This window comes from Drosophila arizonae, chromosome X (genome assembly GCF_054131065.1).
Source record: "Drosophila arizonae isolate 15081-1271.41 chromosome X, UAZ_ARI_1.0, whole genome shotgun sequence".
Lineage (NCBI taxonomy): Eukaryota > Metazoa > Arthropoda > Insecta > Diptera > Drosophilidae > Drosophila > Drosophila arizonae.
The window spans coordinates 22,931,643-22,947,394 of NC_142927.1; the positions used below are offsets into that span (position 1 = coordinate 22,931,643).

At 41.3% G+C, this 15,752-nt stretch overlaps 4 protein-coding genes across 13 annotated transcripts; 3 read left to right on the top strand and 1 right to left on the bottom strand.

Annotated features, from left to right (window-relative positions):
- The first annotated feature begins 180 nt into the window (after positions 1–180).
- Positions 181–2,562, top strand: LOC108618148 (uncharacterized). Its single transcript, XM_089473988.1, has 3 exons — positions 181–404; positions 529–1,284; positions 1,339–2,562. Exons 2-3 carry the CDS (start codon positions 603–605, stop codon positions 1,956–1,958), a joined length of 1,302 nt encoding a protein of 433 aa, XP_089330114.1. The 5' UTR covers positions 181–404; positions 529–602; the 3' UTR covers positions 1,959–2,562.
- Positions 2,563–3,873: 1,311 nt separating this feature from the next.
- RpL22 (Ribosomal protein L22) lies at positions 3,874–6,471 on the bottom strand. Its single transcript, XM_018014270.2, has 3 exons — positions 6,315–6,471; positions 5,497–6,120; positions 3,874–4,279 (listed from the first exon to the last, which is right to left on the bottom strand). The coding sequence occupies exons 1-3, from the start codon at positions 6,324–6,326 to the stop codon at positions 4,013–4,015; spliced, it is 903 nt and encodes a 300-aa protein (XP_017869759.1). The 5' UTR covers positions 6,327–6,471; the 3' UTR covers positions 3,874–4,012.
- An 89-nt stretch (positions 6,472–6,560) lies between these two features.
- Positions 6,561–9,793, top strand: Atg8a (GABA type A receptor-associated protein autophagy-related 8a). Its single transcript, XM_018014280.2, has 3 exons — positions 6,561–6,801; positions 8,679–8,876; positions 8,976–9,793. The coding sequence occupies exons 1-3, from the start codon at positions 6,712–6,714 to the stop codon at positions 9,045–9,047; spliced, it is 360 nt and encodes a 119-aa protein (XP_017869769.1). The 5' UTR covers positions 6,561–6,711; the 3' UTR covers positions 9,048–9,793.
- A 326-nt stretch (positions 9,794–10,119) lies between these two features.
- On the top strand, positions 10,120–14,644 carry Tango5 (Transport and Golgi organization 5). 10 transcript variants are annotated; one of them, XM_089473971.1, is made up of 5 exons: positions 10,120–10,321; positions 11,668–12,123; positions 12,199–12,480; positions 12,893–13,199; positions 13,260–14,644. In XM_089473971.1, the coding sequence occupies exons 2-5, from the start codon at positions 11,699–11,701 to the stop codon at positions 13,779–13,781; spliced, it is 1,536 nt and encodes a 511-aa protein (XP_089330097.1). In that variant the 5' UTR covers positions 10,120–10,321; positions 11,668–11,698; the 3' UTR covers positions 13,782–14,644. The 10 variants fall into 10 exon arrangements, with proteins under 10 accessions (XP_089330097.1, XP_089330098.1, XP_089330106.1 ...); XM_089473972.1 differs by having other exon boundaries at positions 11,671–12,123; XM_089473980.1 differs by having other exon boundaries at positions 10,162–10,185; positions 11,671–12,123.
- The last annotated feature ends 1,108 nt before the right edge of the window (positions 14,645–15,752 follow it).

Sequence of the window (15,752 nt, forward strand, 5' to 3'; positions counted from 1 at the left end):
GTAACTTATGTTAGAATATAATATACTAATGGTTTCGTTCATTTATTAAATATTCTGATCCTATTAGCAACAGGTACTTGCAAATAAATCAATTTGAATTGCTTCGCACGTTAAAAGTGCATCGAAACAGCTGGCACTATCGGATAATTGGCGCAGTTTCTTGCCGACGGCTGGCAACGCCGACTGCGAATGCATAGTATCGAATCGATAAATTGAATAACGCTGTTGATTCGCTGTTCAAGTTGAGTTTCGCATCATTTGTAAACCTCGCTTGACGCTCGAAACGCTGGTGAAATTCGCGGAATCTTTGTGTATAAATAAACGTTAAGCAAAAAAAAAAAAAAAAAACAGCAACAACAACAAGAACAACAATAGCCGTTACTGAGCGGGCAAAACAAGTTTTGGTAATTAACATGCACATATATTGAATTTTATTGTTAACGTTTCGTATTTGATCGCATGATTGACTGTCCCTGCAAGCTAATATACTAATATTTTGCCCAATTTACATGTTATTGTCGTTGCCAGCATTGCCAGCTAATATATAGCATATATACTATATATATATAGTATATAAAGAAAGAAAAGAAAATCGTTAAACGATGGCTTTTGCTTCCAAGTGCGCAATTGTCGCCGTAGCCTTATTTGCTTTGCTGCTGACGCATGGCTTCGATGTTGTGGATGCCCGCCGTAACCAAGGCAGCAATCAACGGAAGACGTCATCCAGCAGCAGCAATTCCGGCCATGTGACCCAATCCTACAGCAATCCCAGTAACAATGGTGGCAACTCGCATGCGGATGCCGCCAAACTGAGCTATTCCAATTACAATTCCCAACCGAATCGACCACCCAATGCCCAGCCGCCTGCGCCTGGCTGGAATGTGCCGCAAGGACCCCCGGCTGGAGGTGCCCACTCCAATGTGCATCAGCCCATAACTCCCAACAATTATGGTCAGCAGCATGCAGGAGCACCTCCTAGCTATTCAGCTGCTGGTGGCTATCCCGCTGCTGGTGGCTATCCGGCTGCTGGTGGCTATCCGGCTGCTGGCGGCTATCCAGCTGCTGGTGGCTATCCGGCTGCTGGTGGCTATTCCGCCGCTGGTGGCTATCCGGCTCATGGCGGCTATATGAATGGAGCAAGTGGTGGCTATCCCGCTGGCGGCTATCATCAGCCTGCCGGTGCCCCACCGGGCGCTGTGTACGTGCAGCCTGGCTCAGCTCTACCACCGGGCGCCGTTTTGTTATCGCAGCCACCGCAGCAATCTTCCTCCGGCTTGGGCTTCGGTAAGTGCATCGCCTGAATTCACAGTACGATTGATTCATAATCCACTGTTTCAGGCACTGGTCTTCTGGCTGGTGGCTTGGGCGGCGCCTTGCTTGGCCACGCATTGACTCCATCTGGTGGCAGCTCCTCGCAACCGGCGGCTGCACCAGCCGCTGCTGCTGGCCAGGATCGCATCATAATCATCAACAATGGCGTGCCTGTGAATGCCAGCGATGGCACCACTGTCATCAACGCCGCGGGCGCACCGGCTGCCCCAATGAACGCCACCGATGCACAGTCCGCACCGCCAATGGCGCCCATGGCACCTATGGCCCCCATGGCCCCTATGGCCAATGGCACTGACGCAGCGCAGCAACCGCCGGCACCGGGCGGCATCATTTGTGTGCCCACCAAAATCAACGAAACGGATCCGACAGACAGCAGCAAGATGATCGAAGTCGAGAAGATCGCCTGCTATCCGGCACCGCCGCCACCAGCCGCCGCACCCGGCGCTGAGCCCGTGCCGCTGGCACCAATGGCCACCAATCAGCCGCCGCCGGCAATGCTGCCACCCGACCAGGCAGCCGTGCGCTCCAACACCAACGGCGGAGCTCAGTTGCAAGTCTCCAGCTTTGCCATGTCTATTGGCCTGCTTGGTGGGCTCCTGTTCCACTTGGCAAAGGCTGCAAATTAGAATTGAATTAGCTGCAAATGTTTCCAATAGTCCGCTTTTGCACCTATTTAGCCCACGGCCACGCCCACACCCACTTACACACACATATATATATATAGAGATGGCTCGCTTTATAGCAGCGTATTTTTGTATTCAATTAATATGCATTGTTAACTAGTATTCGTTCGTATAGTATTCGTAACTTGTTATCTATAGATAACCCCGCCTGACGGCCTTCAAATGTGATGCTGACCAAGAAGATAATTATGATGACGCCGATGACGATGATGATGTTGATGATGAGGCAGCTATTCCGATCGAATCTGTGAATCTCCTTAAAACTGTTATTACTTGTACAACAAAACGAATGTTGATCTAATTCCGCACCCCTCGTAACAGTATTTCTTGTATAATCTCTAATTAATTATTATGTAGTTAGCACTATTAGCTAGCTGCTTTTGATCACACACTCTATTTAATGTACCCCTTCTATTCTGTTCTGTTTATGTTTTCTTTTTTTTATTTAATGTACCGACGATGAATGTCTCTTGTTATTGGTAAAAAAGTTTTCGTTGTTCTGATTAATTGATACAATAAAAAGCTTTAACAACACGCCGCACTCCAAGGTTCCAGCTGGTCTTTTTCTTCACCCAATGATTTATCAATTATCGCTCTCTCTCTCTCGCGATCTCTCTGTCTCTCTCTCTCTCTCTCTCTCAAAATATCTGCCTTTAGTTTGCACAACTTTCACTCGATTAGCAATTAAAAGTCTGCCCACCCATGCAATCATTCACGCAAACCCACCTGTTAGGTGCTTCATCATTTTTATTTCCAGGTAATTGCGACTTGAAATACTTAGAATCTATTTGGCTCAATTAACGTAATTGCACAATTATGACAGTTTTCCATATTTCAAATGTGTCTCTGGTGAAACTGAAATATAGTATATATATATTTTATACTTATATATACTATACATATAGTCACATATGTATTTACTTCAGTGGAACCAAGCAGATCCTAAGTAAAGCTAAACACATTTACCTGCAAATAATAATGATATCAATATCCATATTTTAATCAATATTTATACTCATACTCACAATTGCATTCCATATTCATGAATATGATTTCACGCCCCCAGTGAACGGACGTAGTCAACGATCCTTAGAGGATCTTACCACTAACCTTACTACTTGTCCAGTCTATGTGTTGTAGGGTTCGTGATCTTACTCAAGTGGGATGACAGCTCCTCGTAGGCGTATATATGTATGTATATATGATATACATATGTACATATGCATACTTTATTGATCTTAATTCGTCTATGCGAGTCTATCTGTATATACTCATATATCCATCCAAGTTTCTCTTTTGTCATTCTATATACATATGTAGTTAGCATACTAGTATTTACCGACTTGCCATGGCCCTAATTTTTATGTGGAAAAACTCTTAGCCCTTTAAAAGACGATAAAAGTTCCTATATACGGCCAACGACTACATACTCCTATATAGGTCGATTCTCGTTCATACGGTCGGAATCTCGCAAAACGCCAATATACCCATTTCCACTCCGCGAACGAGTACAAATAATGGTTCCAGATAAAGTGTGAAGGATTTAAATATTAATAGAAAACAAAACCATTACACCCTGATTTCCCATTTTCAATGGGGTCAGGGTATAAAAAAGTCAGAGCAAATATCTTTTAATTTTTCAAATTTTTATTTCAGCCTTTTCTAAGTCCGACTCTTCTGGGACCGGGAGATTTGTCAGCATTTGGGAACAGTGATTCAAGCTATCATGCGCAGAGAGTATATTAAGGCCCATTTTCATTGAATTATGGATGCTGACCGAGAATAGATACAGTTGAATCCGTTTATAATGACCGCTTTAAAATTAATTAGCCACCAATAAAAGATAAAACATTTGGCGTAAAGTTTAAACAACTTTATTTTTATGTTTTTACAGTAATTGGATAAACCACAATTTGTTTTTCATCTTTTAAAAACAGAGCTTGTAAAAAAGTTGATGGTTTTTGTTGTTTGTTGTTGCTATTGGTAATGTTGCATCTTTACTCCGCGTCATCATCCTCATCATCGTTGGAGCTGATTCTGAAGTAGCGCAGCTCGTACGAGTCCTTCTCGTTGGCAACCACACGGATCCAATCACGCAGGCTGTTCTTCTTCAGGTACTTCTTGGTCAAGTACTTGAGGTAGGCCTTGGAGAAGTGCACATCGGAGCTAACATGGAGCTTCATCTTGGACCGCTCGAAGGTGACATTGTTGCCCAGGTTGTTCACCTTGCCGTTCACCTTGAGGCGCGCCTTCACGTACTTCTCCTGCGGGAACCCAAACGAAAGTCAACATCGATTAGAACAGTGGCACAAGCCTATGTGCGAAAGCAATAGATGCACACGCAGAGTAGTGCTGTCTCTTTCTTTGTTAAGGCCAAAAGTCAATGGAATGCGAACAAGAGACCCAAATTAAGAAGAGTGACCAATTTTTTAATATGCCACTGAGTACACTGCCATCAGAGCGACTATCCCAAGGGATTTCACTCTCTGACGGCAAATCGGCGTGGCCTAAATATATCATGGAGGAATATAGATATATATGTACAGCTGCGGTCATAAAACTAGTCGTTTGAATGAGTTCTAAATATAAATGCCAATAGCTAAGTTAATAGAAATATATATTAATCATACATAATATTCATTTGTACTACTATTTTTTTGACTGCAGCTGCACATATATTACGTATATATAGATCTTATATTGTTATTGGAGCATTAGCTAACTCTGTATTACCTGTTCCTTATGGGCGCTCTTTGACTTTGGCTTTGCACCCTGCTAAATTGGGAAAGGGCCAGCGAGCCTTAACTTAAATGTGAGGAGGTTTCCCCCTCTTAGAATTGGCTTTAGACATTTCTATTGGTTTTTTGCTTCGTGGAGAAACCTGCAGCGTGGCAGAAAACAAACTTTTGGAATCGGATCATTCACAGTTAGTTTGTTGCACACGCCATTAGCAGGGCGCACTATGAATTTCGGCTCGACGTAACACGGATGTGGCACGTACAACCCAGGGCCCACCACGTGGCGGTACACATAGCACGACTTGACGCTGTTCACAGACGGTTGCACCAACTGGCCAGACCCGGTACTGGCGATCAGTGGCTACCCCGTTGTGCAGTGTCCAGAGCCCCTTTGTCAGAAAAGGTTTTCACAAGTGAAGAAATGAATAACAAAAGCCATTCTGGAGATCATTGATCATCGATAATTGATAAGCGAATTATCAATTAGAAGATTAAAATACGAAGTGTTCCAGAAGTTGTTAACCGTAATTGCCATTCAGGGCCAACTGCAGTTTAATCGCTAGTGGAATAGTTTACTATAACCACACTTTTTATCCAGTGCCTCGGGCAATTTGCGGCAATGGAAAGCTTGGTGTGGTACGACAGGCGTCGCTGCGTTGCCAATTGTCAAATGAGATCATGTTCACCAGCTCCATGGTGATTGGGGATTTGGAGTTAATCACGTCGGCGTGAGGGGTACTTACGAAATCGGCCACATCCATGATGTGATCCTCGGCAATGTTGGTGCAGTCGATGGTGAAGCGCAGCGAGACCTTCTTCTTCTTCTGGCCCTTACCGCGGAGCACGCTCTTCTTGACAACCTTGTTGGGCGCTGCGGGTGTGGCAGCCTTAGGCTTGGGCTTGGCAACAGCCGGCTTAGCAGCGGGCTTGGCCGCAGCGGCAGCAGCTGGGACGGCGGCGGCAGCAGCAGCAGCTGCTGCTGGTACAGCCTTGGCGACAGCGGGAGCTGCCTTCTTAGCTGGCGGTGCAGATGCTGGGGCGGCAGCTGCCTTCTTGGTAGCAGCGGGCGCCGCCTTGGCGTCCTTCTTGGGCGCCGCAGCAGCAGGAGCTGGTGCCTTCTTGGGGGCCTCCTTAGCAGCGGCGGGCTTGGCAGCAGCTGGCTTAGCAGCGGCCGCGGGCTTGGTCGCTGCGGCCGCCTTCACGTCCTTAGCGGCTTCCGGCGCCTTCTTTACGTTCTTAGCAGCAGCCGCCGCTGGCTTGGCAGCCTCAGTGGCTTTTGGTTTCTCAACCTTGCCCTTGGCTGCGGCTGGAGCAGCCTTCTTCTCAGCCGGCTTGGCAGCCTTGGTATCACCCTTGTTGGTCTTGGCCTGTGGACATGCGTATATAATTTGTATTATACATTTTACATAAGTTCAGAAGTTTATTTACACCATCATAAGTGTTAATGGAGAAATATCATTGCATGTGCACAAAACACATCTTTGGCATTCATATTATACACTTATTTACTTTAAACTATTTATGATGGCGCAACATTTTCACGATTTTTACGAGCACTTACAGTTGGAGCCATCTTATTAGTCGAAAACCACGGAGGAAAAGAACAAAATATTCGAGATGTGTAAAACTTATCGATTCTCGGACCGATTGTTGATTTTCTTCACTGCTTTCAAACACTATTTTCCTTTTTTGGTGAATGACACTTCACAAGAAACATTTCAGTATTTTCTTAGTATTTCTACAGTAATTTAACATTAAAAGTCTACAGCCACACTGAACGTTAAATTTAGCATTTGAATCATTTTTGGCCTTCTTGATTACATGTAGATTGGTCATACTGAAGTGCGCAGCCAACATAAGTGAACCGCAAACGAGAGCGACTGCTAGATTTTTTGTTGTTAGTGTAAAAAATAAAGTGAAAACTGCGTTTCTTATACAATTTTTTAACGAATACAATCATGAAGTTCCAATACAAAGAGGAGCATGCATTTGAGAAGCGCCGCGCCGAAGGCGACAAGATTAGACGCAAATATCCAGACCGTGTACCCGTAAGTACAAAAAAAAATATTTTTTATTTATTTCTATATATGCGTGTGTTTATTGTGTTATGTGTGTGTATGGATGTATGTGCGAGCTCTTTGCATGTGTGTATAGTTTTGCGTCGTTCTATTTGGCTGTGTTGTTATTGCTGCACACACATACACGCATACTCTCAGCAGGGAAAATCAATAATGCGCATATTGTCCATAGAAGTAATTGTTAATATTTTTATACCCATTTCAGTGCGTTTTGCGAAAAACGATAGTTTTTCATATATACTGCATAAAAATGAATTCACTTGTCATAGTCAACACTTGCCAAATCTCAAGTGAAAATAAAACAAATTCATGTGCACACGTACACACACAAACGCTTTGTTCACAGGCTGTATATATATATATATATATATATATATATATATATATATATATATATATATATATATATATATATATATATATATATATATATATATACATGCATGTGTGTATGTGCGGGAGAACGAGCTGCTAGCTGACTCGCTTGCTCAGCTGTTGTGATGTTGTTGTTTTTCAGTTGGCTGTTTTTTTTTTCGATTCACTCTTCACCCTACCCACACAAACACCAATACACACACACATACAAGTAAACAGCGTCAGCCCCTGTGTCAAAGCACACGGCCAACGGGCCTATCGTGTTTTTGATTTCATATAAAAGCGTATTTTTGTTTTTGTTTATTAACTCGCAAAAAAACAGACCAGACAGCTTTAAAACTGCGCATAAAAAAACAAAAACAGAAGTAAAAACAGAAGTAAAAACGCTGTTGTCTAGAATTTGGCTCATTTCAAAATTTGTTGTTTTGTTTTTCCGCTTGCATTGAGTCCATAATTAGTCATAGCAATTTGCTCTCTTTGTTTGTCTATTTCACCATATGCAATTGTTTTTGCTAAGGTAAACACATACTCAACATTCTGAAAGCTCTTTCTCACTCGCTTTATCCCTCCGCCTTGCATTATCATCCAGTTCGCTCTCCCTCACCCCCACTGCAGGGGATCTCCGTTCTCCTCTCGCCCCCACACGCATCGTTTACAATTTATTGCTTATTTCTTTCCCTTTATTTTTGTTTTCAATTTTATTTTATTATTCAACAGTTTTTGGTGCTTTGCTTGCCTTAGTATTTTGGCAAGCAACACAGCTCAAATCGCTTAATAACATCTGACGACAAACCAAATGCAGGCAAGGCCAGCTGGTCGCTGTATAATTATATACATACATATACATGCATACAAACATACGCACATACATAAATACATACGATATATACATAAATAGAATAGAAATACTTATATGTACATATGTAGCTAGTTATGCCACCTTCACCTTGAACACGGGCAGTGACATGACCCCAGGGCAGCTTCTTTTGGCAATTTGGCTAAGCTGAAATTAACAGCAATGTTACAGTAAAAACAAATTCGTAACATTCGCTAATGCCAATTTGTTGCATTTTTGTTTCCTTTGTGCTCGCCTTGTTACACAAAAAAATGCAATTACCGTTAGTAAATAATTATTGATGAGTGCACACAGCGAACACACACACACACACAGCTATGCATATATGTATATCTGTATATATATATATTGATACGTGTTGCTTGATTTATCGGTATGTCGTCACGTATTCACGTTCTTGAAGACGCAGTTTATTTTGTTTTCATAACTGTAACTGCTTGAAGCTCCTGCCAAGACTAACAGCCGCTGCTAATTGACTAAAGAGAAGCAATTCTTCTCATCTTCCTGCCGAGCTCTCTTAAGAATATAATTGCATATCTCCTATCAACATTGATTGAACACAATACAAAATCTTGTATTTCATGGGTTCCTAATTTCGTTTAATTTTGTTTTGCAGGTGATTGTTGAGAAAGCACCAAAGGCGCGCATTGGTGATTTGGACAAAAAGAAGTATCTGGTGCCATCCGATTTGACCGTTGGGCAATTCTATTTCCTTATACGCAAGCGTATTCACCTGCGTCCTGAGGATGCACTCTTCTTTTTCGTCAATAACGTCATTCCCCCAACATCAGCAACAATGGGCTCACTGTACCAGGTAAACTAGACAATCTGTCTCCAGTTCACATCATTATCTAATCTATCTCTCTCTCTTTCCCTCTCTCCCATCTATCTGTTACTTTTCTGCGTGCTGCAGGAGCATCATGAGGAGGATTATTTCCTGTACATAGCCTACTCCGATGAGAACGTCTATGGCATGGAGAAGTAGACAAGGACTGCATTCTTAATAGTGGCAGGCGTTCTGACATCAGGCAACAACCTATACATAAATTCTATATAAAACATATATATATATATATATATATATCTATACATATATATATAAACATACATATATATGTATATATAATATATATTTCACGTTTAGCATGCAGTTGAAAAAAAAAAATGCAAAAAATCACACAAAAAAAAAAAAAGGAACGATAGCTAAACGAATTGTGCGGGTCTAAGGCGGTAAAAAAATTGAATGCAAGAAAAACTAAACAAAAACTTGAAAAACAAACAAACAAAAACTTAAAAACAAATAAAGAAAAAAAAATATTAAAATGATCTTCAAAAAACAAGAAAAAAATGAATTGTAAGAGGAAAACGACAAATGTTATGTGAAAATTATTTTATATAAACATTTTCTATACGCGCTAGTATTTCAAATTTACCTATGCTTTAACAATTTATTCACTTGGCACTATTTCATTGAGTTTTGCCTTTATATTGTGTACCCTGCAATTTGAATGTTTTTGCAAGGTACTTTAACTTCCCTTACCTTTACCTACCTATATCTTTTATATATATATAAATATTTTTTTTTTGCTCTTTTGTTCTTTCCTGTAATAATAATACAACAAAATTTTGTGCATATTTAGTGTGTATGGTTACGAATAGGACTCTCTTGGTTAAGCGTACATTAATTAATCTACTATTAATTAAATAAATAAAAATATATTAAAAAAACTAGAGATCCTGGCTAATTGTTATTGAACACGTTATGGCCTTGACAGTTTCATCAGCTGTTGTTTTGTCTTTATCGGCCAGGCATGTGAGGGGAAAGAACAATGACCATTAAGGTCACATATACTGCGTACTTGAATCTTGCTTTCTATATTTCTGCTCAAGTGCTTTATTCGATTAAATTTGATTTGACTGAAGTCCAGGGATAGCACTGTGCAGCCCTGTGCCGATTTGACTTTCCAGCCCTGTTTTTTTAATTTTTAGCTGAAATGTTATTTTAGCTAACAGCAGCGCTTTAGCAGATGTTTTTGGCAATAACATAACCATTCTGAGTACAACATTAACAGAGTCTGTTGTTTAACCGAAGTTTAGACGTGTGTTTTTTTATGCAGGCGTAGGTAGGCTTTGCACATTTATTCAAAATTAAGTTATTGTTGTAATGTCAGACAAATACAGTACTCCACTTCAAATAAGTCACTGACCAAGTAACATTCGGTTCCGTACCCACAATTCGAACTTTTACACAGAAATCAGGTAAATATGTGGAACTTATAACGATGTTTTGCCAGTTTACAAAGCGACGGCTTATTACAAAACAGGCGCCGCAGCGGCCGCAGTGAAGAAGTGCTTAATAGACTTTTTTTCCTGTGTTATTAGTGTTTGGAATGGTTGTTATTGCTGCTGTTGTCAAGTGCAACTCATAAAAAAAGTGCAATAAAACTGATGCATAACGCTATATTATAATTATTGCTGTCGATGTCTTTGTTGTTATCATGGCAAATAATTGCAGCGAATGCAATTGATTTTTGTTTAGTGCTTTGTTTCTGTGACGCATTTATTCTTTGTCGCCGTTGCCCTGACTTCGCTCCTGTTGTTGTTGTTCATTTTAGTATTGGCATATTGGCTTCGACGTCTCTGCGCCATTTGCCACCCCAAAATATATAAAATGAACAACAGCGACTAACGGCACAAATGCAACCGTGCTGACTTATGCAGTTGTGGGTCTTACGAGCTAAGCAAACTTTTTGCCCACACTACACATTAAAGAATTAAATATATGTATGTGTGCAACTTTGGGTGTATGTGTGTGTATGTTTAGGCAGACAGCAACAACAAAACCCAGACAAACAGCTGATTAAGAAGTAATCGTGCACGACGACCCTTTGATTGTATACACACAAATGAATACGTGTACGTGTACATGCGTGTTTCTACATGCGTGTATGCGTGTCACATAATGAAGAGCGAAAATAAAAGTGTGTTAATGTCCACTCTTTGCTGGCGATCAGCATGCTTGCTGGTTCTTGTTGTCGTTGTTCTGCTTTAAAGAACCCAAACACACATTCAGAGTGTACGTGTGCTTGTGTATGTGTTCCATTTTGTAGCGGGCTATGTGGATTCGTTTTATTGGTGCTCAAGTATCGTATGATAATCTACTGTTGTTGTGCTTTTCCCGCGCACACACACACTTGCGTATTTTTAGTTTGTGCGTTGCCAACTAATATAAAAAGTTGTACCAGATAAATCTAGCAACAGTCGGTAGAATCATAGCTGATCTAGCCGTTGAAATATTGAAATAAAGGTCAACAAATTAGAGAAGTTTTTAAAAACATTTAATTCAACTTTAATATAAAAAGAGTATAACGTGAAAACTGAGCTGGCTAATCATGTAGAGTTTTGCACGCACGTTTGAAATCAATGATCAGCTCGGTTAGAAGTGTGGCAACGGCTGGATAAAAACAAAAGCAACAATCTGGCAACACTTGAAGCGCAACTGCCGCATTTTTAAACCATTGAACTTAAATTTGTTAAGCATTTGCTTGATTGTTTTTATTGATTTTTTACTTTTTTCCATTTACTTTCGATTTTGTATCGCTTAGTAGCTGGCTAAGGACACAAAAAGTTGGTTCAATGTCACAACACAGCAAAAAGGAGTCAGCGAGCCATGCGAGTAACACACGCCAGCGCAAACAGGACGAGAGCAGCAAGAGTCAAAAGAAACAGCAGACGCCCAATGGCAGCGCCAAGGGCAACAGCAGCAGTAGCTCCAGCAGCAACTCCAACAGCAACACCTCATTTACAATTAGCAGCACCGGCACCGGCAGCAGCAGTGGCAGCAGCAGCAGCAGTATCAATACTGCTGTCAAAATGCAAACACACACAAAGCCAAACAATGGGGGCAACGGCAGCAAAACGCAGCTAAACAAAAAGGACAAGCAGCAGAAGGAGAAAGAGCGCTTGGAGCGCTCACAGCTCGTCCTCTGGCGTCGCCCACTGCAGACGTCCAAATATTGTGCACTTGAACTGATTGAACTGCTGTGCTCTTGGGGCAGCAGGTGAGTCTCACAATTGATTGAATAATATCCAAGCGAAAACAAATTTCAACTAATGCACACCAATATCGATTTCAGTTTGCTGCGACAACGTGGACTGCTGGCTGTTTTAATAGTATTAGGGCTTGTATTTAGCGTAATTTATAAAATCGATGGCCCGCATCAGCAGATCATTGAGCTGGTGCATCGCAACACCTGGTTCTTTGTATACTGGCTCGGACTGGGCGTTCTCTCGTCTGTGGGCCTGGGCACCGGCCTGCACACATTTCTACTCTATCTGGGCCCCCATATAGCCAGTGTCACGTTGGCTGCCTACGAATGCAACTCACTCGAATTTCCGCAGCCACCATATCCCGACGAGTAAGTGGAAAACTATATATATATATATATATATGTATATCCATATAATCAAGATAGACTTAATATTGGAATTACTCTTAAATGTATTCACATATATAATTATAAGTTCAAAGTGCCTTAGGTAAAAAACAGGTATGCAAATCCTAAATATACGAGCTGAGGTACTCCTTGTGAATAGGCTATACAGATACACATATGCATGTATTCTTCATATACTATATTCATATACAAAGCAGCAGCTCAGCGTAGACTACAGCTTGCCCGCTAGTCGAAGGCTCCTTAATTACATCTATACAAAATAGTTTTCATTTTAAGTTTTCCGAAGTAAAGTGAAGGTATTTTAGTTTCGCTAATTTTTATTGTATTCAGATTTGTACATTAGCTTATCTCAATTTATTTGGAATATTTGCAGCATCGTTTGTCCGGAGGAGCCATATTTAAAGAAGATGCCCAATATTTGGAGCATCATGTCCAAGGTGCGTCTGGAGGCGTTCCTGTGGGGCGCCGGTACTGCATTGGGTGAGCTGCCGCCGTACTTTATGGCCAAGGCTGCACGCATGTCCGGCTACGATCCGGATGATGCTGAGGAGCTGGCCGAATTCGAGGCGCTAAATGCGAAACGGAATCAGAAGAACCTCAGTCTCATGGACCGGGGCAAACTGTTCATGGAGCGCGTCGTCGAACGCGTCGGTTTCTTTGGTATATTGGCCTGTGCAAGCGTATGTCCAACATGATTCCACCTATTTTCGATATTATTCAACTTATGTGCAATTTCATAGATTCCCAATCCGCTGTTCGATTTGGCTGGAATCACATGCGGTCACTTTCTGGTGCCATTCTGGACGTTCTTTGGAGCCACGCTGATTGGCAAGGCCATCATCAAGATGCATATACAGAAGATATTTGTGATTATTGCTTTTAATGAGACGCTCATCGAACGCGCTGTCGATCTGATTGCCACGGTGCCGATATTTGGGCGCAAGCTGCAACAGCCCTTCAAGGCGTTCCTCGAGAATCAGAAGCAGCGCCTGCACAGGCAGCAACGTAGCCGCAATAACACAGCCGGCGGCAGCGTCGGCAATAGCGCCGATTCCGCGAATCTCTTGTCCAAAGTCTTTGAGACCTTTGTCATTGGCATGGTATGCTATTTCGTCGTCTCCATTGTCAACTCACTCGCCCAGAGCTATCACAAGCGGCTGCACAAGAAGTCGCGCCACCTGCCGCCAGCTGTTGCTGCTACCACAGTCATCAGCAGCGGCAGCCAGAAGAAGCATCCCAAACAGAGGGCACTGCGCGATTAGGCGTGACTGCGAGCAGTCAGTCCCCATCCTATTAATATTTGAAGGCACCTTTGCCACCTATGCAAATTCTTCGTTAATAATTTGTACCTCTGCTCTGTGACCTACGGTCGAGTGGATATTATTTTTTTTTTATCAGTTTTTTTTTCTTAGTCAAATTCCAAGGGAACTTTCTGAACTCCATTTTGTGTAAAAACTTAAGCACGTTGCCTCTCAAGCTAGAGCGTTGAGAATTTACCAAGTGGAATTCCGAGAGTGACACCGTAAACCAAACTAAATTATAATGTGTACAAGTATATTTTGTATAAAGGCGTGAAAGAGACGGCAATGGTATGGGAACGCCCTAGTTGATACCCTAGACTAGACTAGTTCAAAAAGCAAAACAAAAGAAAAAGAAAAGCGAAGCGAAAGAAAATCCTTCAAATACGAGAGTAATTAGAAAGAAGTAAGAGAGACAGACAGAGAGAGTGAGAGAGAGAGAAAGCGAAAGATGTAAAACAAAGCAAAGAAAAGCAAAGCAAACCCAAGTTAGTAAGTAACTAAACAACTGAACACAACGCAACAAATTTAAGTGCATGTATTTCAATAGTATAAAATATTTCTGCCCCTTTGTATGCCCTTGTTTAGATATATTTTTTCACTATTCGTGCGTTGCAATAACAAAATGCTAATTGTTGTGTAGAATTTTAGCTTCAAGATAAACATAAAGACATTTCGCAACAAAATAGAAAAACAAACTGAAAATTAAAATAAAACAAACACCTAAATGCTGAATATAACAAAGAAAACAACAACAAAACATAAAAATAAAGAAAAACAACAACAAAATAAAATAGAACAAAAAAATTACGAATATGAAAAGTAAACATTTAATATTTCTGTTGGTCTAGGGGATTTGTTTGTCTATGCCCAATGATGAATGACCCAAAAGACTACAACAAATATGCGTTTGGGCAGATTTTACGAGTTGGGGGTCTGCTGTAGGGTTGGTTTACAGTTATAATTTAATCACTGTGGAGCGAGTTCATGTTCTCACAAAGAAGAGACTCGTCTGACGATGTGATTCGACTCAAGATATGACTCGATTCATAATAGGATTCAATGCATATGACTAGACTGAGTCATAATGTGACTCGAGTCATGGGTCGAGCCATATAGCTCGAGTCGCATGATTCGTTTCAAGACATGACATGACTCGATTCATGATAGGACGACTCGACTCATAATATGACCTGATTGGACACATGATATGAGCTATATCCTGATTCTATTCATATGATTCTATATGACATACTATGACATACTAAACTCATCTCGACACATGATATGACTCAACTCACAATATGTTCGACTTATGTTCGACTCCTGATTTGACTCAAATATACTCCACTCATCAAATGACTTGATTCGACTCGGGATATGAATCGGCTAATGATATTAGTCGAGTGACTATATGACTTAAATCATAATACGACTCGACTGAATATAAAACAAAAGCTGAAATCAAAGCAAGATTAATAACACATATGCCACATAGGATTTGTATCAGTTGTCGTGCCTAAATTTGCTAGACAGCTTAAAGATGGGGCAATGAATCACATTTCAAGCATAAATCCACTTAGCAATGTGCTAATAAAAAGCTTTAATCAGAGCGCAGGCAACTTGTTGCCCTTTAACTCATTAAAGCGACTAGCTGAGAGAGCAGAGAGCCATATCCTGCAGAGTGCTCTGAAGGACAATTGCTTCTGGCTTACAGCAAGACGCTGGCGTCCACTTGTCGTTACGCTTATGCTAAGGATTGCGAGGCGAATGTGAAACGCGTTTCGCATGCCCAATTCAAAGGACAACAAGAACAACAACAAGAACAACAAGAACAACAACTAAGGGGACTAACAAGCCAGACAGCAAAATGAAGTGCAATGTCAACAATGAGCCGGTGGCGAAAGGACATGGGACAGGACGTGCTAAATGTCA